We start from the raw sequence: 24,108 nt of genomic DNA on the forward strand, positions 1-24,108 counted from the left end.
CTCAACCAGTGACACAACCAGTAACTCAACTAGTAACTCAACCAGTGACACAACCAGTAACTCAACTAGTAACTCAACCAGTGACACAACCAGTAACTCAACCAGTGACACAACCAGTAACTCAACTAGTAACTCAACCAGTGACACAACCAGTAACACAACCAGTGACACAACCAGTGACACAACTAGTAACTCAACTAGTAACTCAACCAGTGACACAACCAGTGACACAACCAGTAACTCAACTAGTAACTCAACCAGTAACACAACTAGTAACTCAACCAGTAACTCAACCAGTGACTCAACCAGTAACACAACCAGTAACACAACCAGTGACACAACCAGTGACACAACCAGGAATAACACCAGAAACATTTTTGACAAGTTTAAATGGCATAGTTTGAGTTTGGTCGACGTCGGATAGCACACACTATAATAAATATGTTGGATATAATAAATATGATAAATATGATAAATATTAGTGGTGCTATTCCAACACGAGCAAACAATGATTTTGATGCAACATTAACAGACCCCGGAAGCAGATTCCACAAGCTTTTCTTCTGCACCATCTGAAACAACTTGCACGGTGACTTATACAACTCAACCTGTGATTATATGATCCCGCTGTGCCTTGTTGATACCCCTAGTGCATATGCGTCCTCGACATTTTTCGTCCCCCGTACAAGATCATACGACAAAGGCGCCATTTTGTCGCAGGATCTGCCAAGTTCAGAATAAATGTGTGAGTCAGCAGCTACACTAGTGCAATGTTGTGGTAGGCTATGGGAAACGGTAGCAGAGGTCGGTGGGCTCCCCTGCTTTGGGATCATGGTTGGGTTTGTGATATAGTCATCCGTGAAGCAGCAACAGAGGTAACATCAGAAATAGCATCAGTGACAGTATCGGTGGTAGCTTTAGACAGAGAAGGGAATTTCTAAGGACCATATCAAGCAACTCTGGGCGGGACGAGATCACCTTATTGAAGGCTTCTTCTGTGACCTGCAGTATGGGGACCCTCTTATAAAGTGTAATGAAGTCGCCCTCAGAATGGCTCTTAGTTCCCAGTTTAGTGCTATTCATGTAATGGATGTCTGCAAAGTTAACTGCAGCTCAGATCTATTGGCACAATTCACCGCAGTATGAATCGACGGGAGTCTTAAACTTGTCAAAGTGGAAGAAATTGATGTTTTTCTGGTTAATATTGTTTTTATTTTTAGTTTGTGTTGTGTTTTTCGTGTTTTGTGTTTCTTTTGTGATATCGATATCACACTAGTTCAAATGGTTGAGGTAACGACGGTTGTTGTTGTTGTTGTAGTTGTTGTTGTTGTTGTAGTAGTTGTTGTTGTTGTAATAGTAGTTGTTGTTGTTGTTGTAGTTGTTGTTGTAATAGTAGTTGTTGTTGTAATAGTTGTTGTTGTTGTTGTAATAGTTGTTGTTGTTGTAATAGTAGTTGTTGTTGTAATAGTTGTTGTTGTTGTTGTTGTTGTTGTTGTTGTTGTTGTAATAGTTGTTGTTGTTGTAATAGTTGTTGTTGTTGTAATAGTTGTTGTTGTTGTAATAGTTGTTGTAGTTGTTGTAGTTGTTGTTGTTGTTGTTGTTGTTGTTGTTGTTGTTGTTGTTGTTGTTGTTGTTGTTGTTGTTGTTGTTGTTGTTGTTGTTGTTGTTGTTGTTGTTGTTGTTGTTGTTGTTGTTGTTCTTCTTTTAGCAGCAGTTGTTGTTGTTGTTGTTGTTGTTGTTGTTGTTCTTTTAGCAGCAGTTGTTGTTGTTGATCATCACTTTCAGCCAAAACAACTTTTTCTATTAACTCCTTCTTTTCTGCCCGTTTCTTTAGCCATGCAAACGGTTTGAACAGAGTCGTTTTGCTCTTCTTGAACCATGAAAACGGTTTAAACAGAGTCTTTCTGCTCTTCTTGAGCCGTGCAAACAATTTGAACAGTGGTATCCTACTCTTTTTAGGCTCCTTTAATTGATTCATACAGGAATCGTTTTCCTCTGGAATCCTAATATCCACAGAAACAAAATCGCAGTCCTCTGAGTTTTGGTTATTCCAATTGGTTCTTTCAACTGAGCTCACAGCATCTGACAAGGGGGCTGATACCAGTAAGACAGATGTATACGGTATATCCGCGTTTCCATCTATGGTTTCAATAGCAACATGAAATGGAAATGCGCTTGGAACGTCATAGGGCGAGCTAGACTCTAATTCTGGTATAACAGATGTATACGGTACATCCGCGTTTCCATCTATGGTTTCAATAGCAACATGATATGGAGCCTCTCTCGGAATGATTTCATCATCATACACCGAGCTAGACTCAAATTCTGATAAGGCAGATGTACATGGTACATCCGCGTTTCCATCTGTGGTTTTAATAGCAACATGATATGGAGCCTCTCTCGGAATGATTTCATCATCATACACCGAGCTAGACTCAAATTCTGATAAGGCAGATGTACATGGTACATCCGCGTTTCCATCTGTGGTTTTAATAGCAACATGATATGGAGCCTCTCTCGGAATGATTTCATCATCATACACCGAGCTAGACTCAAATTCTGATAAGGCAGATGTACATGGTACATCCGCGTTTCCATCTGTGGTTTCATTAGCAACATGAAATTGAAGTTGGCTTGGACTGTCATAGGGCGAGGTGAAGCTGTTATTGGATGCCTCCTCTACTTGTGAAGCACTCCTCAGGATTGTTACTGTGTCAGATTCCGTAATTATATCCTCCCTCCTTGTCTGGCGACTCTCGGAGGAAAAATCAATTCCAATATTTACTGGACCTCTAAGTTTATCATAGATCAAACTTGACTCTGCATTTTGCAAAACAACTGATTCTGACGCAACTGATACTTCTGTGCCATCCAGCATATCCATAAAATCATCGGGAAAAACACGTGGATCCTCCGCAATGCGTACAAAGATCGACTTTGGTGGAGAGAAATGCGGAGGGCTGTTCTTTGGTGGCTGCTTTGCATTCTCAGCTTCTAAAGCGCGCCTTCTAATTAATGGTATTCCCGTTGATGGCTCTGTGTAATCCAGCTTATTCTGAAAAATCTCGCCATAAGTTTCAGTTCCAGCTTTTCTTAGATACCTGGAGTCCCTATAGACTGAGCTGGGTTCTAAGATTGGTGAGCCTGATGACTCCCCTGGAAGTAAAAACCGAACCTTGGGTTTGGCGGGTTCGGAATCCTTTGCAAAGACATTTTGAAAACAGTTATTGAAAAAGGGCATTGTTAATTTTTAAATTGTAGTCTTCCTCGATTATTGATGATAAAATCTGGTTAAGGTTATCGAGTAAGGCTTGGTTGTATGTTTAATTCTGGTAAAAGAAAGAAGAAAAAGGAAAAGAAGAAGAAGAAAAGGGTAAAAGAAGGTTTGAGGTCACAAGGGTTTTGTTTGTGGATATTTATACTTCACCAGGTAGCCCTCCAGTCACGCCTTGTGGTTGGGGATTAACAAGTAACTTGTGTTATGCCATATACATTTTGGTTGCAAAACCCGCGAAGAAGTGAGGGGAACAGAAGGGCGAGGAAGTCCCTTCTGGTAGCTCAGCAGTGCGTGTGCAATTGTATGCGCTACCAAACGCGTCATATCAAAAAAACCAAATGGGTGCTGCCAATAGTGTGTGGCTGTATCAGATAGCGGACGACCAGAGTGGATAAATTGTATGTTTGGATGCATGTTGGCTCAACACAATCTACAACCTTATACATCCTGCAATGCATTCTATCTCCACAAACAATTCTCGACTCATTGCAAGTTTGACGGCAATGAGTCGAGAATTGTTTTTGCGTGTTGATTATTCCAGCAAGTCTGGTGCGAATTTACAGGGAAACATTTTTCTACTGAAGTTTGAGGAAAACTGTGGGCTCAGCTACTCCCTCCCCTTCTCCCCGCCCCATACATTTACATCATATAGGCCGGGTTCCAGGTTGAACCCTACGTTGGATCCTATATCAGTTCTAGAACATAGGGGGAATCGTGCTCCTATCAATGCTGCTGCCCACTGTAGTGGTTTTTGTAAAGTTTTATGTAAAGTTTTTTGTAAAGTATACACGCACCCGCGCGTCCATCTTATGTGTATCTAACCTGTACCTTACCTGTATCCTACCTGTATCCTACCTGTCTCCTACATGTGTCTTACGTGTATCCTACGTGTATCCTACGTGTTTCTTACGTGTATCCTACGTGTATCCTACGTGTATCTAAGGTTGACTCGTTCACAGCAGCTCACGTGCGCGCACACATACACATACTCCAACCCGAGATACTCCAGTTTACAATGACAGCGATTGCGCGAAATATACAGAACGTTCAATTTGAGAAATAATTTGTAGGCTGAGTGCGAAATAGAAAAATGGTTCAATTACAAATAGCAGAGTGCATACAAAAACAGAAAGGTGTGTTAATATTAAAAAAAAAGTGCAAAGATTAATAGCAGGAACAGCAACACCATCAGCAACACCATCAGCAACACAACCAGCAACACAACCAGCAACACAACCAGTGACTCAACCAGTAACTCAACCAGTAACTCAACCAGTGACACAACCAGTAACTCAACTAGTAACTCAACCAGTGACACAACCAGTAACTCAACTAGTAACTCAACCAGTGACACAACCAGTAACTCAACCAGTGACACAACCAGTAACTCAACCAGTGACACAACCAGTAACTCAACTAGTAACTCAACCAGTGACACAACCAGTAACACAACCAGTGACACAACCAGTGACACAACTAGTAACTCAACTAGTAACTCAACCAGTGACACAACCAGTGACACAACCAGTAACTCAACTAGTAACTCAACCAGTAACACAACTAGTAACTCAACCAGTAACTCAACCAGTGACTCAACCAGTAACACAACCAGTAACACAACCAGGAATAACACCAGAAACATTTTTGACAAGTTTAAATGGCATAGTTTGAGTTTGGTCGACGTCGGATAGCACACACTATAATAAATATGTTGGATATAATAAATATGATAAATATGATAAATATTAGTGGTGCTATTCCAACACGAGCAAACAATGATTTTGATGCAACATTAACAGACCCCGGAAGCAGATTCCACAAGCTTTTCTTCTGCACCATCTGAAACAACTTGCACGGTGACTTATACAACTCAACCTGTGATTATATGATCCCGCTGTGCCTTGTTGATACCCCTAGTGCATATGCGTCCTCGACATTTTTCGTCCCCCGTACAAGATCATACGACAAAGGCGCCATTTTGTCGCAGGATCTGCCAAGTTCAGAATAAATGTGTGAGTCAGCAGCTACACTAGTGCAATGTTGTGGTAGGCTATGGGAAACGGTAGCAGAGGTCAGTGGGCTCCCCTGCTTTGGGATCATGGTTGGGTTTGTGATATAGTCATCCGTGAAGCAGCAACAGAGGTAACATCAGAAATAGCATCAGTGACAGTATCGGTGGTAGCTTTAGACAGAGAAGGGAATTTCTAAGGACCATATCAAGCAACTCTGGGCGGGACGAGATCACCTTATTGAAGGCTTCTTCTGTGACCTGCAGTATGGGGACCCTCTTATAAAGTGTAATGAAGTCGCCCTCAGAATGGCTCTTAGTTCCCAGTTTAGTGCTATTCATGTAATGGATGTCTGCAAAGTTAACTGCAGCTCAGATCTATTGGCACAATTCACCGCAGTATGAATCGACGGGAGTCTTAAACTTGTCAAAGTGGAAGAAATTGATGTTTTTCTGGTTAATATTGTTTTTATTTTTAGTTTGTGTTGTGTTTTTCGTGTTTTGTGTTTCTTTTGTGATATCGATATCACACTAGTTCAAATGGTTGAGGTAACGACGGTTGTTGTTGTTGTTGTAGTTGTTGTTGTTGTTGTAGTAGTTGTTGTTGTTGTAATAGTAGTTGTTGTTGTAATAGTAGTTGTTGTTGTAATAGTTGTTGTTGTTGTTGTAATAGTTGTTGTTGTTGTAATAGTAGTTGTTGTTGTAATAGTTGTTGTTGTTGTTGTTGTTGTTGTTGTTGTTGTTGTTGTTGTTGTTGTTGTTGTTGTTGTTGTAATAGTTGTTGTTGTTGTAATAGTTGTTGTTGTTGTAATAGTTGTTGTTGTTGTAATAGTTGTTGTAGTTGTTGTAGTTGTTGTTGTTGTTGTTGTTGTTGTTGTTGTTGTTGTTGTTGTTGTTGTTGTTGTTGTTGTTGTTGTTGTTGTTGTTGTTGTTGTTGTAATAGTAGTTGTTGTTGTAATAGTTGTTGTTGTTGTTGTAATAGTTGTTGTTGTTGTAATAGTAGTTGTTGTTGTTGTTGTTCTTTTAGCAGCAGTTGTTGTTGTTGATCATCACTTTCAGCCAAAACAACTTTTTCTATTAACTCCTTCTTTTCTGCCCGTTTCTTTAGCCATGCAAACGGTTTGAACAGAGTCGTTTTGCTCTTCTTGAACCATGAAAACGGTTTAAACAGAGTCTTTCTGCTCTTCTTGAGCCGTGCAAACAATTTGAACAGTGGTATCCTACTCTTTTTAGGCTCCTTTAATTGATTCATACAGGAATCGTTTTCCTCTGGAATCCTAATATCCACAGAAACAAAATCGCAGTCCTCTGAGTTTTGGTTATTCCAATTGGTTCTTTCAACTGAGCTCACAGCATCTGACAAGGGGGCTGATACCAGTAAGACAGATGTATACGGTATATCCGCGTTTCCATCTATGGTTTCAATAGCAACATGAAATGGAAATGCGCTTGGAACGTCATAGGGCGAGCTAGACTCTAATTCTGGTATAACAGATGTATACGGTACATCCGCGTTTCCATCTATGGTTTCAATAGCAACATGATATGGAGCCTCTCTCGGAATGATTTCATCATCATACACCGAGCTAGACTCAAATTCTGATAAGGCAGATGTACATGGTACATCCGCGTTTCCATCTGTGGTTTTAATAGCAACATGATATGGAGCCTCTCTCGGAATGATTTCATCATCATACACCGAGCTAGACTCAAATTCTGATAAGGCAGATGTACATGGTACATCCGCGTTTCCATCTGTGGTTTTAATAGCAACATGATATGGAGCCTCTCTCGGAATGATTTCATCATCATACACCGAGCTAGACTCAAATTCTGATAAGGCAGATGTACATGGTACATCCGCGTTTCCATCTGTGGTTTTAATAGCAACATGATATGGAGCCTCTCTCGGAATGATTTCATCATCATACACCGAGCTAGACTCAAATTCTGATAAGGCAGATGTACATGGTACATCCGCGTTTCCATCTGTGGTTTCATTAGCAACATGAAATTGAAGTTGGCTTGGACTGTCATAGGGCGAGGTGAAGCTGTTATTGGATGCCTCCTCTACTTGTGAAGCACTCCTCAGGATTGTTACTGTGTCAGATTCCGTAATTATATCCTCCCTCCTTGTCTGGCGACTCTCGGAGGAAAAATCAATTCCAATATTTACTGGACCTCTAAGTTTATCATAGATCAAACTTGACTCTGCATTTTGCAAAACAACTGATTCTGACGCAACTGATACTTCTGTGCCATCCAGCATATCCATAAAATCATCGGGAAAAACACGTGGATCCTCCGCAATGCGTACAAAGATCGACTTTGGTGGAGAGAAATGCGGAGGGCTGTTCTTTGGTGGCTGCTTTGCATTCTCAGCTTCTAAAGCGCGCCTTCTAATTAATGGTATTCCCGTTGATGGCTCTGTGTAATCCAGCTTATTCTGAAAAATCTCGCCATAAGTTTCAGTTCCAGCTTTTCTTAGATACCTGGAGTCCCTATAGACTGAGCTGGGTTCTAAGATTGGTGAGCCTGATGACTCCCCTGGAAGTAAAAACCGAACCTTGGGTTTGGCGGGTTCGGAATCCTTTGCAAAGACATTTTGAAAACAGTTATTGAAAAAGGGCATTGTTAATTTTTAAATTGTAGTCTTCCTCGATTATTGATGATAAAATCTGGTTAAGGTTATCGAGTAAGGCTTGGTTGTATGTTTAATTCTGGTAAAAGAAAGAAGAAAAAGGAAAAGAAGAAGAAGAAAAGGGTAAAAGAAGGTTTGAGGTCACAAGGGTTTTGTTTGTGGATATTTATACTTCACCAGGTAGCCCTCCAGTCACGCCTTGTGGTTGGGGATTAACAAGTAACTTGTGTTATGCCATATACATTTTGGTTGCAAAACCCGCGAAGAAGTGAGGGGAACAGAAGGGCGAGGAAGTCCCTTCTGGTAGCTCAGCAGTGCGTGTGCAATTGTATGCGCTACCAAACGCGTCATATCAAAAAAACCAAATGGGTGCTGCCAATAGTGTGTGGCTGTATCAGATAGCGGACGACCAGAGTGGATAAATTGTATGTTTGGATGCATGTTGGCTCAACACAATCTACAACCTTATACATCCTGCAATGCATTCTATCTCCACAAACAATTCTCGACTCATTGCAAGTTTGACGGCAATGAGTCGAGAATTGTTTTTGCGTGTTGATTATTCCAGCAAGTCTGGTGCGAATTTACAGGGAAACATTTTTCTACTGAAGTTTGAGGAAAACTGTGGGCTCAGCTACTCCCTCCCCTTCTCCCCGCCCCATACATTTACATCATATAGGCCGGGTTCCAGGTTGAACCCTACGTTGGATCCTATATCAGTTCTAGAACATAGGGGGAATCGTGCTCCTATCAATGCTGCTGCCCACTGTAGTGGTTTTTGTAAAGTTTTATGTAAAGTTTTTTGTAAAGTATACACGCACCCGCGCGTCCATCTTATGTGTATCTAACCTGTACCTTACCTGTATCCTACCTGTATCCTACCTGTCTCCTACATGTGTCTTACGTGTATCCTACGTGTATCCTACGTGTTTCTTACGTGTATCCTACGTGTATCCTACGTGTATCTAAGGTTGACTCGTTCACAGCAGCTCACGTGCGCGCACACATACACATACTCCAACCCGAGATACTCCAGTTTACAATGACAGCGATTGCGCGAAATATACAGAACGTTCAATTTGAGAAATAATTTGTAGGCTGAGTGCGAAATAGAAAAATGGTTCAATTACAAATAGCAGAGTGCATACAAAAACAGAAAGGTGTGTTAATATTAAAAAAAAAGTGCAAAGATTAATAGCAGGAACAGCAACACCATCAGCAACACCATCAGCAACACAACCAGCAACACAACCAGCAACACAACCAGTGACTCAACCAGTAACTCAACCAGTAACTCAACCAGTGACACAACCAGTAACTCAACTAGTAACTCAACCAGTGACACAACCAGTAACTCAACTAGTAACTCAACCAGTGACACAACCAGTAACTCAACCAGTGACACAACCAGTAACTCAACCAGTGACACAACCAGTAACTCAACTAGTAACTCAACCAGTGACACAACCAGTAACACAACCAGTGACACAACCAGTGACACAACTAGTAACTCAACTAGTAACTCAACCAGTGACACAACCAGTGACACAACCAGTAACTCAACTAGTAACTCAACCAGTAACACAACTAGTAACTCAACCAGTAACTCAACCAGTGACTCAACCAGTAACACAACCAGTAACACAACCAGGAATAACACCAGAAACATTTTTGACAAGTTTAAATGGCATAGTTTGAGTTTGGTCGACGTCGGATAGCACACACTATAATAAATATGTTGGATATAATAAATATGATAAATATGATAAATATTAGTGGTGCTATTCCAACACGAGCAAACAATGATTTTGATGCAACATTAACAGACCCCGGAAGCAGATTCCACAAGCTTTTCTTCTGCACCATCTGAAACAACTTGCACGGTGACTTATACAACTCAACCTGTGATTATATGATCCCGCTGTGCCTTGTTGATACCCCTAGTGCATATGCGTCCTCGACATTTTTCGTCCCCCGTACAAGATCATACGACAAAGGCGCCATTTTGTCGCAGGATCTGCCAAGTTCAGAATAAATGTGTGAGTCAGCAGCTACACTAGTGCAATGTTGTGGTAGGCTATGGGAAACGGTAGCAGAGGTCAGTGGGCTCCCCTGCTTTGGGATCATGGTTGGGTTTGTGATATAGTCATCCGTGAAGCAGCAACAGAGGTAACATCAGAAATAGCATCAGTGACAGTATCGGTGGTAGCTTTAGACAGAGAAGGGAATTTCTAAGGACCATATCAAGCAACTCTGGGCGGGACGAGATCACCTTATTGAAGGCTTCTTCTGTGACCTGCAGTATGGGGACCCTCTTATAAAGTGTAATGAAGTCGCCCTCAGAATGGCTCTTAGTTCCCAGTTTAGTGCTATTCATGTAATGGATGTCTGCAAAGTTAACTGCAGCTCAGATCTATTGGCACAATTCACCGCAGTATGAATCGACGGGAGTCTTAAACTTGTCAAAGTGGAAGAAATTGATGTTTTTCTGGTTAATATTGTTTTTATTTTTAGTTTGTGTTGTGTTTTTCGTGTTTTGTGTTTCTTTTGTGATATCGATATCACACTAGTTCAAATGGTTGAGGTAACGACGGTTGTTGTTGTTGTTGTAGTTGTTGTTGTTGTTGTAGTAGTTGTTGTTGTTGTAATAGTAGTTGTTGTTGTAATAGTAGTTGTTGTTGTAATAGTTGTTGTTGTTGTTGTAATAGTTGTTGTTGTTGTAATAGTAGTTGTTGTTGTAATAGTTGTTGTTGTTGTAATAGTTGTTGTTGTTGTTGTAATAGTTGTTGTTGTTGTAATAGTAGTTGTTGTTGTAATAGTTGTTGTTGTTGTTGTTGTTGTTGTTGTTGTTGTTGTTGTTGTTGTTGTTGTTGTTGTTGTTGTTGTTGTTGTTGTTGTTGTTGTTGTTGTTGTTGTTGTTGTTGTTGTTGTTGTTGTTGTTGTTGTTGTTGTTGTTGTTGTTGTTGTTGTTGTTGTAATAGTTGTTGTTGTTGTAATAGTTGTTGTTGTTGTAATAGTTGTTGTTGTTGTTGTTGTTGTTGTTGTTGTTGTTGTTGTTGTTGTTGTTGTTGTTGTTGTTGTTGTTGTTGTTGTTGTTGTTGTTGTTGTTGTTGTTGTTGTTGTTGTTGTTGTTGTTGTTGTTGTTGTTGTTGTTGTTGTTGTTGTTGTTCTTCTTTTAGCAGCAGTTGTTGTTGTTGTTGTTGTTGTTGTTGTTGTTCTTTTAGCAGCAGTTGTTGTTGTTGATCATCACTTTCAGCCAAAACAACTTTTTCTATTAACTCCTTCTTTTCTGCCCGTTTCTTTAGCCATGCAAACGGTTTGAACAGAGTCGTTTTGCTCTTCTTGAACCATGAAAACGGTTTAAACAGAGTCTTTCTGCTCTTCTTGAGCCGTGCAAACAATTTGAACAGTGGTATCCTACTCTTTTTAGGCTCCTTTAATTGATTCATACAGGAATCGTTTTCCTCTGGAATCCTAATATCCACAGAAACAAAATCGCAGTCCTCTGAGTTTTGGTTATTCCAATTGGTTCTTTCAACTGAGCTCACAGCATCTGACAAGGGGGCTGATACCAGTAAGACAGATGTATACGGTATATCCGCGTTTCCATCTATGGTTTCAATAGCAACATGAAATGGAAATGCGCTTGGAACGTCATAGGGCGAGCTAGACTCTAATTCTGGTATAACAGATGTATACGGTACATCCGCGTTTCCATCTATGGTTTCAATAGCAACATGATATGGAGCCTCTCTCGGAATGATTTCATCATCATACACCGAGCTAGACTCAAATTCTGATAAGGCAGATGTACATGGTACATCCGCGTTTCCATCTGTGGTTTTAATAGCAACATGATATGGAGCCTCTCTCGGAATGATTTCATCATCATACACCGAGCTAGACTCAAATTCTGATAAGGCAGATGTACATGGTACATCCGCGTTTCCATCTGTGGTTTTAATAGCAACATGATATGGAGCCTCTCTCGGAATGATTTCATCATCATACACCGAGCTAGACTCAAATTCTGATAAGGCAGATGTACATGGTACATCCGCGTTTCCATCTGTGGTTTTAATAGCAACATGATATGGAGCCTCTCTCGGAATGATTTCATCATCATACACCGAGCTAGACTCAAATTCTGATAAGGCAGATGTACATGGTACATCCGCGTTTCCATCTGTGGTTTCATTAGCAACATGAAATTGAAGTTGGCTTGGACTGTCATAGGGCGAGGTGAAGCTGTTATTGGATGCCTCCTCTACTTGTGAAGCACTCCTCAGGATTGTTACTGTGTCAGATTCCGTAATTATATCCTCCCTCCTTGTCTGGCGACTCTCGGAGGAAAAATCAATTCCAATATTTACTGGACCTCTAAGTTTATCATAGATCAAACTTGACTCTGCATTTTGCAAAACAACTGATTCTGACGCAACTGATACTTCTGTGCCATCCAGCATATCCATAAAATCATCGGGAAAAACACGTGGATCCTCCGCAATGCGTACAAAGATCGACTTTGGTGGAGAGAAATGCGGAGGGCTGTTCTTTGGTGGCTGCTTTGCATTCTCAGCTTCTAAAGCGCGCCTTCTAATTAATGGTATTCCCGTTGATGGCTCTGTGTAATCCAGCTTATTCTGAAAAATCTCGCCATAAGTTTCAGTTCCAGCTTTTCTTAGATACCTGGAGTCCCTATAGACTGAGCTGGGTTCTAAGATTGGTGAGCCTGATGACTCCCCTGGAAGTAAAAACCGAACCTTGGGTTTGGCGGGTTCGGAATCCTTTGCAAAGACATTTTGAAAACAGTTATTGAAAAAGGGCATTGTTAATTTTTAAATTGTAGTCTTCCTCGATTATTGATGATAAAATCTGGTTAAGGTTATCGAGTAAGGCTTGGTTGTATGTTTAATTCTGGTAAAAGAAAGAAGAAAAAGGAAAAGAAGAAGAAGAAAAGGGTAAAAGAAGGTTTGAGGTCACAAGGGTTTTGTTTGTGGATATTTATACTTCACCAGGTAGCCCTCCAGTCACGCCTTGTGGTTGGGGATTAACAAGTAACTTGTGTTATGCCATATACATTTTGGTTGCAAAACCCGCGAAGAAGTGAGGGGAACAGAAGGGCGAGGAAGTCCCTTCTGGTAGCTCAGCAGTGCGTGTGCAATTGTATGCGCTACCAAACGCGTCATATCAAAAAAACCAAATGGGTGCTGCCAATAGTGTGTGGCTGTATCAGATAGCGGACGACCAGAGTGGATAAATTGTATGTTTGGATGCATGTTGGCTCAACACAATCTACAACCTTATACATCCTGCAATGCATTCTATCTCCACAAACAATTCTCGACTCATTGCAAGTTTGACGGCAATGAGTCGAGAATTGTTTTTGCGTGTTGATTATTCCAGCAAGTCTGGTGCGAATTTACAGGGAAACATTTTTCTACTGAAGTTTGAGGAAAACTGTGGGCTCAGCTACTCCCTCCCCTTCTCCCCGCCCCATACATTTACATCATATAGGCCGGGTTCCAGGTTGAACCCTACGTTGGATCCTATATCAGTTCTAGAACATAGGGGGAATCGTGCTCCTATCAATGCTGCTGCCCACTGTAGTGGTTTTTGTAAAGTTTTATGTAAAGTTTTTTGTAAAGTATACACGCACCCGCGCGTCCATCTTATGTGTATCTAACCTGTACCTTACCTGTATCCTACCTGTATCCTACCTGTCTCCTACATGTGTCTTACGTGTATCCTACGTGTATCCTACGTGTTTCTTACGTGTATCCTACGTGTATCCTACGTGTATCTAAGGTTGACTCGTTCACAGCAGCTCACGTGCGCGCACACATACACATACTCCAACCCGAGATACTCCAGTTTACAATGACAGCGATTGCGCGAAATATACAGAACGTTCAATTTGAGAAATAATTTGTAGGCTGAGTGCGAAATAGAAAAATGGTTCAATTACAAATAGCAGAGTGCATACAAAAACAGAAAGGTGTGTTAATATTAAAAAAAAAGTGCAAAGATTAATAGCAGGAACAGCAACACCATCAGCAACACCATCAGCAACACAACCAGCAACACAACCAGCAACACAACCAGTGACTCAACCAGTAACTCAACCAGTAACTCAACCAGTGACACAACCAGTAACTCAACTAGTAACTCAACCAGTGACACAACCAGTAACTCAACTAGTAACTCAACCAGTGACACAACCAGTAACTCAACCAGTGACACAACCAGTAACTCAACTAGTAACTCAACCAGTGACACAACCAGTAACACAACCAGTGACACAACCAGTGACACAACTAGTAACTCAACTAGTAACTCAACCAGTGACACAACCAGTGACACAACCAGTAACTCAACTAGTAACTCAACCAGTAACACAACTAGTAACTCAACCAGTAACTCAACCAGTGACTCAACCAGTAACACAACCAGTAACACAACCAGTGACACAACCAGTGACACAACCAGGAATAACACCAGAAACATTTTTGACAAGTTTAAATGGCATAGTTTGAGTTTGGTCGACGTCGGATAGCACACACTATAATAAATATGTTGGATATAATAAATATGATAAATATGATAAATATTAGTGGTGCTATTCCAACACGAGCAAACAATGATTTTGATGCAACATTAACAGACCCCGGAAGCAGATTCCACAAGCTTTTCTTCTGCACCATCTGAAACAACTTGCACGGTGACTTATACAACTCAACCTGTGATTATATGATCCCGCTGTGCCTTGTTGATACCCCTAGTGCATATGCGTCCTCGACATTTTTCGTCCCCCGTACAAGATCATACGACAAAGGCGCCATTTTGTCGCAGGATCTGCCAAGTTCAGAATAAATGTGTGAGTCAGCAGCTACACTAGTGCAATGTTGTGGTAGGCTATGGGAAACGGTAGCAGAGGTCAGTGGGCTCCCCTGCTTTGGGATCATGGTTGGGTTTGTGATATAGTCATCCGTGAAGCAGCAACAGAGGTAACATCAGAAATAGCATCAGTGACAGTATCGGTGGTAGCTTTAGACAGAGAAGGGAATTTCTAAGGACCATATCAAGCAACTCTGGGCGGGACGAGATCACCTTATTGAAGGCTTCTTCTGTGACCTGCAGTATGGGGACCCTCTTATAAAGTGTAATGAAGTCGCCCTCAGAATGGCTCTTAGTTCCCAGTTTAGTGCTATTCATGTAATGGATGTCTGCAAAGTTAACTGCAGCTCAGATCTATTGGCACAATTCACCGCAGTATGAATCGACGGGAGTCTTAAACTTGTCAAAGTGGAAGAAATTGATGTTTTTCTGGTTAATATTGTTTTTATTTTTAGTTTGTGTTGTGTTTTTCGTGTTTTGTGTTTCTTTTGTGATATCGATATCACACTAGTTCAAATGGTTGAGGTAACGACGGTTGTTGTTGTTGTTGTAGTTGTTGTTGTTGTTGTAGTAGTTGTTGTTGTTGTAATAGTAGTTGTTGTTGTTGTTGTAGTTGTTGTTGTAATAGTAGTTGTTGTTGTAATAGTTGTTGTTGTTGTTGTAATAGTTGTTGTTGTTGTAATAGTAGTTGTTGTTGTAATAGTTGTTGTTGTTGTTGTTGTTGTTGTTGTTGTTGTTGTAATAGTTGTTGTTGTTGTAATAGTTGTTGTTGTTGTAATAGTTGTTGTTGTTGTAATAGTTGTTGTAGTTGTTGTAGTTGTTGTTGTTGTAATAGTTGTTGTAGTTGTTGTTGTTGTTGTTGTTGTTGTTGTTGTTGTTGTTGTTGTTGTTGTTGTTGTTGTTGTTGTTGTTGTTGTTGTTGTTGTTGTTGTTGTTGTTGTTGTTGTTGTTGTTGTTGTTGTTGTTGTTGTTCTTCTTCTTTTAGCAGCAGTTGTTGTTGTTGTTGTTGTTGTTGTTGTTGTTCTTTTAGCAGCAGTTGTTGTTGTTGATCATCACTTTCAGCCAAAACAACTTTTTCTATTAACTCCTTCTTTTCTGCCCGTTTCTTTAGCCATGCAAACGGTTTGAACAGAGTCGTTTTGCTCTTCTTGAACCATGAAAACGGTTTAAACAGAGTCTTTCTGCTCTTCTTGAGCCGTGCAAACAATTTGAACAGTGGTATCCTACTCTTTTTAGGCTCCTTTAATTGATTCATACAGGAATCGTTTTCCTCTGGAATCCTAATATCCACAGAAACAAAATCGCAGTCCTCTGAGTTTTGGTTATTCCAATTGGTTCTTTCAACTGAGCTCACAGCATCTGACAAGGGGGCTGATACCAGTAAGACAGATGTATACGGTATATCCGCGTTTCCATCTATGGTTTCAATAGCAACATGAAATGGAAATGCGCTTGGAACGTCATAGGGCGAGCTAGACTCTAATTCTGGTATAACAGATGTATACGGTACATCCGCGTTTCCATCTATGGTTTCAATAGCAACATGATATGGAGCCTCTCTCGGAATGATTTCATCATCATACACCGAGCTAGACTCAAATTCTGATAAGGCAGATGTACATGGTACATCCGCGTTTCCATCTGTGGTTTTAATAGCAACATGATATGGAGCCTCTCTCGGAATGATTTCATCATCATACACCGAGCTAGACTCAAATTCTGATAAGGCAGATGTACATGGTACATCCGCGTTTCCATCTGTGGTTTTAATAGCAACATGATATGGAGCCTCTCTCGGAATGATTTCATCATCATACACCGAGCTAGACTCAAATTCTGATAAGGCAGATGTACATGGTACATCCGCGTTTCCATCTGTGGTTTTAATAGCAACATGATATGGAGCCTCTCTCGGAATGATTTCATCATCATACACCGAGCTAGACTCAAATTCTGATAAGGCAGATGTACATGGTACATCCGCGTTTCCATCTGTGGTTTTAATAGCAACATGATATGGAGCCTCTCTCGGAATGATTTCATCATCATACACCGAGCTAGACTCAAATTCTGATAAGGCAGATGTACATGGTACATCCGCGTTTCCATCTGTGGTTTCATTAGCAACATGAAATTGAAGTTGGCTTGGACTGTCATAGGGCGAGGTGAAGCTGTTATTGGATGCCTCCTCTACTTGTGAAGCACTCCTCAGGATTGTTACTGTGTCAGATTCCGTAATTATATCCTCCCTCCTTGTCTGGCGACTCTCGGAGGAAAAATCAATTCCAATATTTACTGGACCTCTAAGTTTATCATAGATCAAACTTGACTCTGCATTTTGCAAAACAACTGATTCTGACGCAACTGATACTTCTGTGCCATCCAGCATATCCATAAAATCATCGGGAAAAACACGTGGATCCTCCGCAATGCGTACAAAGATCGACTTTGGTGGAGAGAAATGCGGAGGGCTGTTCTTTGGTGGCTGCTTTGCATTCTCAGCTTCTAAAGCGCGCCTTCTAATTAATGGTATTCCCGTTGATGGCTCTGTGTAATCCAGCTTATTCTGAAAAATCTCGCCATAAGTTTCAGTTCCAGCTTTTCTTAGATACCTGGAGTCCCTATAGACTGAGCTGGGTTCTAAGATTGGTGAGCCTGATGACTCCCCTGGAAGTAAAAACCGAACCTTGGGTTTGGCGGGTTCGGAATCCTTTGCAAAGACATTTTGAAAACAGTTATTGAAAAAGGGCATTGTTAATTTTTAAATTGTAGTCTTCCTCGATTATTGATGATAAAATCTGGTTAAGGTTATCGAGTAAGGCTTGGTTGTATGTTTAATTCTGGTAAAAGAAAGAAGAAAAAGGAAAAGAAGAAGAAGAAAAGGGTAAAAGAAGGTTTGAGGTCACAAGGGTTTTGTTTGTGGATATTTATACTTCACCAGGTAGCCCTCCAGTCACGCCTTGTGGTTGGGGATTAACAAGTAACTTGTGTTATGCCATATACATTTTGGTTGCAAAACCCGCGAAGAAGTGAGGGGAACAGAAGGGCGAGGAAGTCCCTTCTGGTAGCTCAGCAGTGCGTGTGCAATTGTATGCGCTACCAAACGCGTCATATCAAAAAAACCAAATGGGTGCTGCCAATAGTGTGTGGCTGTATCAGATAGCGGACGACCAGAGTGGATAAATTGTATGTTTGGATGCATGTTGGCTCAACACAATCTACAACCTTATACATCCTGCAATGCATTCTATCTCCACAAACAATTCTCGACTCATTGCAAGTTTGACGGCAATGAGTCGAGAATTGTTTTTGCGTGTTGATTATTCCAGCAAGTCTGGTGCGAATTTACAGGGAAACATTTTTCTACTGAAGTTTGAGGAAAACTGTGGGCTCAGCTACTCCCTCCCCTTCTCCCCGCCCCATACATTTACATCATATAGGCCGGGTTCCAGGTTGAACCCTACGTTGGATCCTATATCAGTTCTAGAACATAGGGGGAATCGTGCTCCTATCAATGCTGCTGCCCACTGTAGTGGTTTTTGTAAAGTTTTATGTAAAGTTTTTTGTAAAGTATACACGCACCCGCGCGTCCATCTTATGTGTATCTAACCTGTACCTTACCTGTATCCTACCTGTCTCCTACATGTGTCTTACGTGTATCCTACGTGTATCCTACGTGTTTCTTACGTGTATCCTACGTGTATCCTACGTGTATCTAAGGTTGACTCGTTCACAGCAGCTCACGTGCGCGCACACATACACATACTCCAACCCGAGATACTCCAGTTTACAATGACAGCGATTGCGCGAAATATACAGAACGTTCAATTTGAGAAATAATTTGTAGGCTGAGTGCGAAATAGAAAAATGGTTCAATTACAAATAGCAGAGTGCATACAAAAACAGAAAGGTGTGTTAATATTAAAAAAAAAGTGCAAAGATTAATAGCAGGAACAGCAACACCATCAGCAACACCATCAGCAACACAACCAGCAACACAACCAGCAACACAACCAGTGACTCAACCAGTAACTCAACCAGTAACTCAACCAGTGACACAACCAGTAACTCAACTAGTAACTCAACCAGTGACACAACCAGTAACTCAACTAGTAACTCAACCAGTGACACAACCAGTAACTCAACCAGTGACACAACCAGTAACTCAACTAGTAACTCAACCAGTGACACAACCAGTAACACAACCAGTGACACAACCAGTGACACAACTAGTAACTCAACTAGTAACTCAACCAGTGACACAACCAGTGACACAACCAGTAACTCAACTAGTAACTCAACCAGTAACACAACTAGTAACTCAACCAGTAACTCAACCAGTGACTCAACCAGTAACACAACCAGTAACACAACCAGTGACACAACCAGTGACACAACCAGGAATAACACCAGAAACATTTTTGACAAGTTTAAATGGCATAGTTTGAGTTTGGTCGACGTCGGATAGCACACACTATAATAAATATGTTGGATATAATAAATATGATAAATATGATAAATATTAGTGGTGCTATTCCAACACGAGCAAACAATGATTTTGATGCAACATTAACAGACCCCGGAAGCAGATTCCACAAGCTTTTCTTCTGCACCATCTGAAACAACTTGCACGGTGACTTATACAACTCAACCTGTGATTATATGATCCCGCTGTGCCTTGTTGATACCCCTAGTGCATATGCGTCCTCGACATTTTTCGTCCCCCGTACAAGATCATACGACAAAGGCGCCATTTTGTCGCAGGATCTGCCAAGTTCAGAATAAATGTGTGAGTCAGCAGCTACACTAGTGCAATGTTGTGGTAGGCTATGGGAAACGGTAGCAGAGGTCAGTGGGCTCCCCTGCTTTGGGATCATGGTTGGGTTTGTGATATAGTCATCCGTGAAGCAGCAACAGAGGTAACATCAGAAATAGCATCAGTGACAGTATCGGTGGTAGCTTTAGACAGAGAAGGGAATTTCTAAGGACCATATCAAGCAACTCTGGGCGGGACGAGATCACCTTATTGAAGGCTTCTTCTGTGACCTGCAGTATGGGGACCCTCTTATAAAGTGTAATGAAGTCGCCCTCAGAATGGCTCTTAGTTCCCAGTTTAGTGCTATTCATGTAATGGATGTCTGCAAAGTTAACTGCAGCTCAGATCTATTGGCACAATTCACCGCAGTATGAATCGACGGGAGTCTTAAACTTGTCAAAGTGGAAGAAATTGATGTTTTTCTGGTTAATATTGTTTTTATTTTTAGTTTGTGTTGTGTTTTTCGTGTTTTGTGTTTCTTTTGTGATATCGATATCACACTAGTTCAAATGGTTGAGGTAACGACGGTTGTTGTTGTTGTTGTAGTTGTTGTTGTTGTTGTAGTAGTTGTTGTTGTTGTAATAGTAGTTGTTGTTGTTGTTGTAGTTGTTGTTGTAATAGTAGTTGTTGTTGTAATAGTTGTTGTTGTTGTTGTAATAGTTGTTGTTGTTGTTGTAATAGTAGTTGTTGTTGTAATAGTTGTTGTTGTTGTTGTTGTTGTTGTTGTTGTTGTTGTAATAGTTGTTGTTGTTGTAATAGTTGTTGTTGTTGTAATAGTTGTTGTTGTTGTAATAGTTGTTGTAGTTGTTGTAGTTGTTGTTGTTGTTGTTGTTGTTGTTGTTGTTGTTGTTGTTGTTGTTGTTGTTGTTGTTGTTGTTGTTGTTGTTGTTGTTGTTGTTGTTGTTGTTGTTGTTGTTGTTGTTGTTGTTGTTGTTGTTGTTCTTCTTTTAGCAGCAGTTGTTGTTGTTGTTGTTGTTGTTGTTGTTGTTCTTTTAGCAGCAGTTGTTGTTGTTGATCATCACTTTCAGCCAAAACAACTTTTTCTATTAACTCCTTCTTTTCTGCCCGTTTCTTTAGCCATGCAAACGGTTTGAACAGAGTCGTTTTGCTCTTCTTGAACCATGAAAACGGTTTAAACAGAGTCTTTCTGCTCTTCTTGAGCCGTGCAAACAATTTGAACAGTGGTATCCTACTCTTTTTAGGCTCCTTTAATTGATTCATACAGGAATCGTTTTCCTCTGGAATCCTAATATCCACAGAAACAAAATCGCAGTCCTCTGAGTTTTGGTTATTCCAATTGGTTCTTTCAACTGAGCTCACAGCATCTGACAAGGGGGCTGATACCAGTAAGACAGATGTATACGGTATATCCGCGTTTCCATCTATGGTTTCAATAGCAACATGAAATGGAAATGCGCTTGGAACGTCATAGGGCGAGCTAGACTCTAATTCTGGTATAACAGATGTATACGGTACATCCGCGTTTCCATCTATGGTTTCAATAGCAACATGATATGGAGCCTCTCTCGGAATGATTTCATCATCATACACCGAGCTAGACTCAAATTCTGATAAGGCAGATGTACATGGTACATCCGCGTTTCCATCTGTGGTTTTAATAGCAACATGATATGGAGCCTCTCTCGGAATGATTTCATCATCATACACCGAGCTAGACTCAAATTCTGATAAGGCAGATGTACATGGTACATCCGCGTTTCCATCTGTGGTTTTAATAGCAACATGATATGGAGCCTCTCTCGGAATGATTTCATCATCATACACCGAGCTAGACTCAAATTCTGATAAGGCAGATGTACATGGTACATCCGCGTTTCCATCTGTGGTTTTAATAGCAACATGATATGGAGCCTCTCTCGGAATGATTTCATCATCATACACCGAGCTAGACTCAAATTCTGATAAGGCAGATGTACATGGTACATCCGCGTTTCCATCTGTGGTTTTAATAGCAACATGATATGGAGCCTCTCTCGGAATGATTTCATCATCATACACCGAGCTAGACTCAAATTCTGATAAGGCAGATGTACATGGTACATCCGCGTTTCCATCTGTGGTTTCATTAGCAACATGAAATTGAAGTTGGCTTGGACTGTCATAGGGCGAGGTGAAGCTGTTATTGGATGCCTCCTCTACTTGTGAAGCACTCCTCAGGATTGTTACTGTGTCAGATTCCGTAATTATATCCTCCCTCCTTGTCTGGCGACTCTCGGAGGAAAAATCAATTCCAATATTTACTGGACCTCTAAGTTTATCATAGATCAAACTTGACTCTGCATTTTGCAAAACAACTGATTCTGACGCAACTGATACTTCTGTGCCATCCAGCATATCCATAAAATCATCGGGAAAAACACGTGGATCCTCCGCAATGCGTACAAAGATCGACTTTGGTGGAGAGAAATGCGGAGGGCTGTTCTTTGGTGGCTGCTTTGCATTCTCAGCTTCTAAAGCGCGCCTTCTAATTAATGGTATTCCCGTTGATGGCTCTGTGTAATCCAGCTTATTCTGAAAAATCTCGCCATAAGTTTCAGTTCCAGCTTTTCTTAGATACCTGGAGTCCCTATAGACTGAGCTGGGTTCTAAGATTGGTGAGCCTGATGACTCCCCTGGAAGTAAAAACCGAACCTTGGGTTTGGCGGGTTCGGAATCCTTTGCAAAGACATTTTGAAAACAGTTATTGAAAAAGGGCATTGTTAATTTTTAAATTGTAGTCTTCCTCGATTATTGATGATAAAATCTGGTTAAGGTTATCGAGTAAGGCTTGGTTGTATGTTTAATTCTGGTAAAAGAAAGAAGAAAAAGGAAAAGAAGAAGAAGAAAAGGGTAAAAGAAGGTTTGAGGTCACAAGGGTTTTGTTTGTGGATATTTATACTTCACCAGGTAGCCCTCCAGTCACGCCTTGTGGTTGGGGATTAACAAGTAACTTGTGTTATGCCATATACATTTTGGTTGCAAAACCCGCGAAGAAGTGAGGGGAACAGAAGGGCGAGGAAGTCCCTTCTGGTAGCTCAGCAGTGCGTGTGCAATTGTATGCGCTACCAAACGCGTCATATCAAAAAAACCAAATGGGTGCTGCCAATAGTGTGTGGCTGTATCAGATAGTGGACGACCAGAGTGGATAAATTGTATGTTTGGATGCATGTTGGCTCAACACAATCTACAACCTTATACATCCTGCAATGCATTCTATCTCCACAAACAATTCTCGACTCATTGCAAGTTTGACGGCAATGAGTCGAGAATTGTTTTTGCGTGTTGATTATTCCAGCAAGTCTGGTGCGAATTTACAGGGAAACATTTTTCTACTGAAGTTTGAGGAAAACTGTGGGCTCAGCTACTCCCTCCCCTTCTCCCCGCCCCATACATTTACATCATATAGGCCGGGTTCCAGGTTGAACCCTACGTTGGATCCTATATCAGTTCTAGAACATAGGGGGAATCGTGCTCCTATCAATGCTGCTGCCCACTGTAGTGGTTTTTGTAAAGTTTTATGTAAAGTTTTTTGTAAAGTATACACGCACCCGCGCGTCCATCTTATGTGTATCTAACCTGTACCTTACCTGTATCCTACCTGTCTCCTACATGTGTCTTACGTGTATCCTACGTGTATCCTACGTGTTTCTTACGTGTATCCTACGTGTATCCTACGTGTATCTAAGGTTGACTCGTTCACAGCAGCTCACGTGCGCGCACACATACACATACTCCAACCCGAGATACTCCAGTTTACAATGACAGCGATTGCGCGAAATATACAGAACGTTCAATTTGAGAAATAATTTGTAGGCTGAGTGCGAAATAGAAAAATGGTTCAATTACAAATAGCAGAGTGCATACAAAAACAGAAAGGTGTGTTAATATTAAAAAAAAAGTGCAAAGATTAATAGCAGGAACAGCAACACCATCAGCAACACCATCAGCAACACAACCAGCAACACAACCAGTGACTCAACCAGTAACTCAACCAGTGACACAACCAGTAACTCAACTAGTAACTCAACCAGTAACTCAACTAGTAACACAACCAGTAACTCAACTAGTAACACAACCAGTAACTCAACCAGTAACACAACCAGTAACTCAACCAGTGACACAACCAGTAACTCAACCAGTGACACAACCAGTAACTCAACTAGTAACTCAACCAGTGACACAACCAGTAACTCAACTAGTAACTCAACCAGTGACACAACCAGTGACACAACCAGTGACACAACCAGTAACTCAACCAGTGACACAACCAGTAACTCAACCAGTGACACAACCAGTAACTCAACTAGTAACTCAACCAGTGACACAACCAGTAACTCAACTAGTAACTCAACCAGTGACACAACCAGTAACTCAACTAGTAACTCAACCAGTAACTCAACTAGTAACACAACCAGTAACTCAACTAGTAACACAACCAGTAACTCAACCAGTAACACAACCAGTAACTC

General features: G+C 40.9%; 5 protein-coding genes across 5 annotated transcripts; all 5 read right to left on the bottom strand. All coding sequences in view use genetic code 12, as the record gives it.

Annotated features, from left to right (window-relative positions):
- Positions 1–1,267: 1,267 nt before the first annotated feature.
- On the bottom strand, positions 1,268–3,241 carry PVL30_005129 (uncharacterized protein; the record flags this gene model as incomplete). The annotated part of the gene is made up of 1 exon (XM_061119653.1): positions 1,268–3,241. One exon carries the CDS (start codon positions 3,239–3,241, stop codon positions 1,268–1,270), a length of 1,974 nt encoding a protein of 657 aa, XP_060975636.1.
- Positions 3,242–5,811: 2,570 nt separating this feature from the next.
- PVL30_005130 (uncharacterized protein) lies at positions 5,812–8,399 on the bottom strand (the record flags this gene model as incomplete). Its single annotated transcript, XM_061119654.1, has 2 exons — positions 5,812–7,875; positions 8,391–8,399. The coding sequence occupies 2 exons, from the start codon at positions 8,397–8,399 to the stop codon at positions 5,812–5,814; spliced, it is 2,073 nt and encodes a 690-aa protein (XP_060975637.1).
- Positions 8,400–10,487: 2,088 nt separating this feature from the next.
- On the bottom strand, positions 10,488–13,237 carry PVL30_005131 (uncharacterized protein; the record flags this gene model as incomplete). The annotated part of the gene is made up of 2 exons (XM_061119655.1): positions 10,488–12,713; positions 13,229–13,237. The coding sequence occupies 2 exons, from the start codon at positions 13,235–13,237 to the stop codon at positions 10,488–10,490; spliced, it is 2,235 nt and encodes a 744-aa protein (XP_060975638.1).
- Positions 13,238–15,325: 2,088 nt separating this feature from the next.
- Positions 15,326–18,057, bottom strand: PVL30_005132 (uncharacterized protein; the record flags this gene model as incomplete). The annotated part of the gene is made up of 2 exons (XM_061119656.1): positions 15,326–17,533; positions 18,049–18,057. 2 exons carry the CDS (start codon positions 18,055–18,057, stop codon positions 15,326–15,328), a joined length of 2,217 nt encoding a protein of 738 aa, XP_060975639.1.
- Positions 18,058–20,134: 2,077 nt separating this feature from the next.
- Positions 20,135–22,839, bottom strand: PVL30_005133 (uncharacterized protein; the record flags this gene model as incomplete). Its single annotated transcript, XM_061119657.1, has 2 exons — positions 20,135–22,315; positions 22,831–22,839. The coding sequence occupies 2 exons, from the start codon at positions 22,837–22,839 to the stop codon at positions 20,135–20,137; spliced, it is 2,190 nt and encodes a 729-aa protein (XP_060975640.1).
- Between the last annotated feature and the right edge of the window lie 1,269 nt (positions 22,840–24,108).

The sequence above is a fragment of the Lodderomyces elongisporus genome, chromosome 7 (genome assembly GCF_030384665.1).
Source record: "Lodderomyces elongisporus chromosome 7, complete sequence".
Lineage (NCBI taxonomy): Eukaryota > Fungi > Ascomycota > Pichiomycetes > Serinales > Debaryomycetaceae > Lodderomyces > Lodderomyces elongisporus.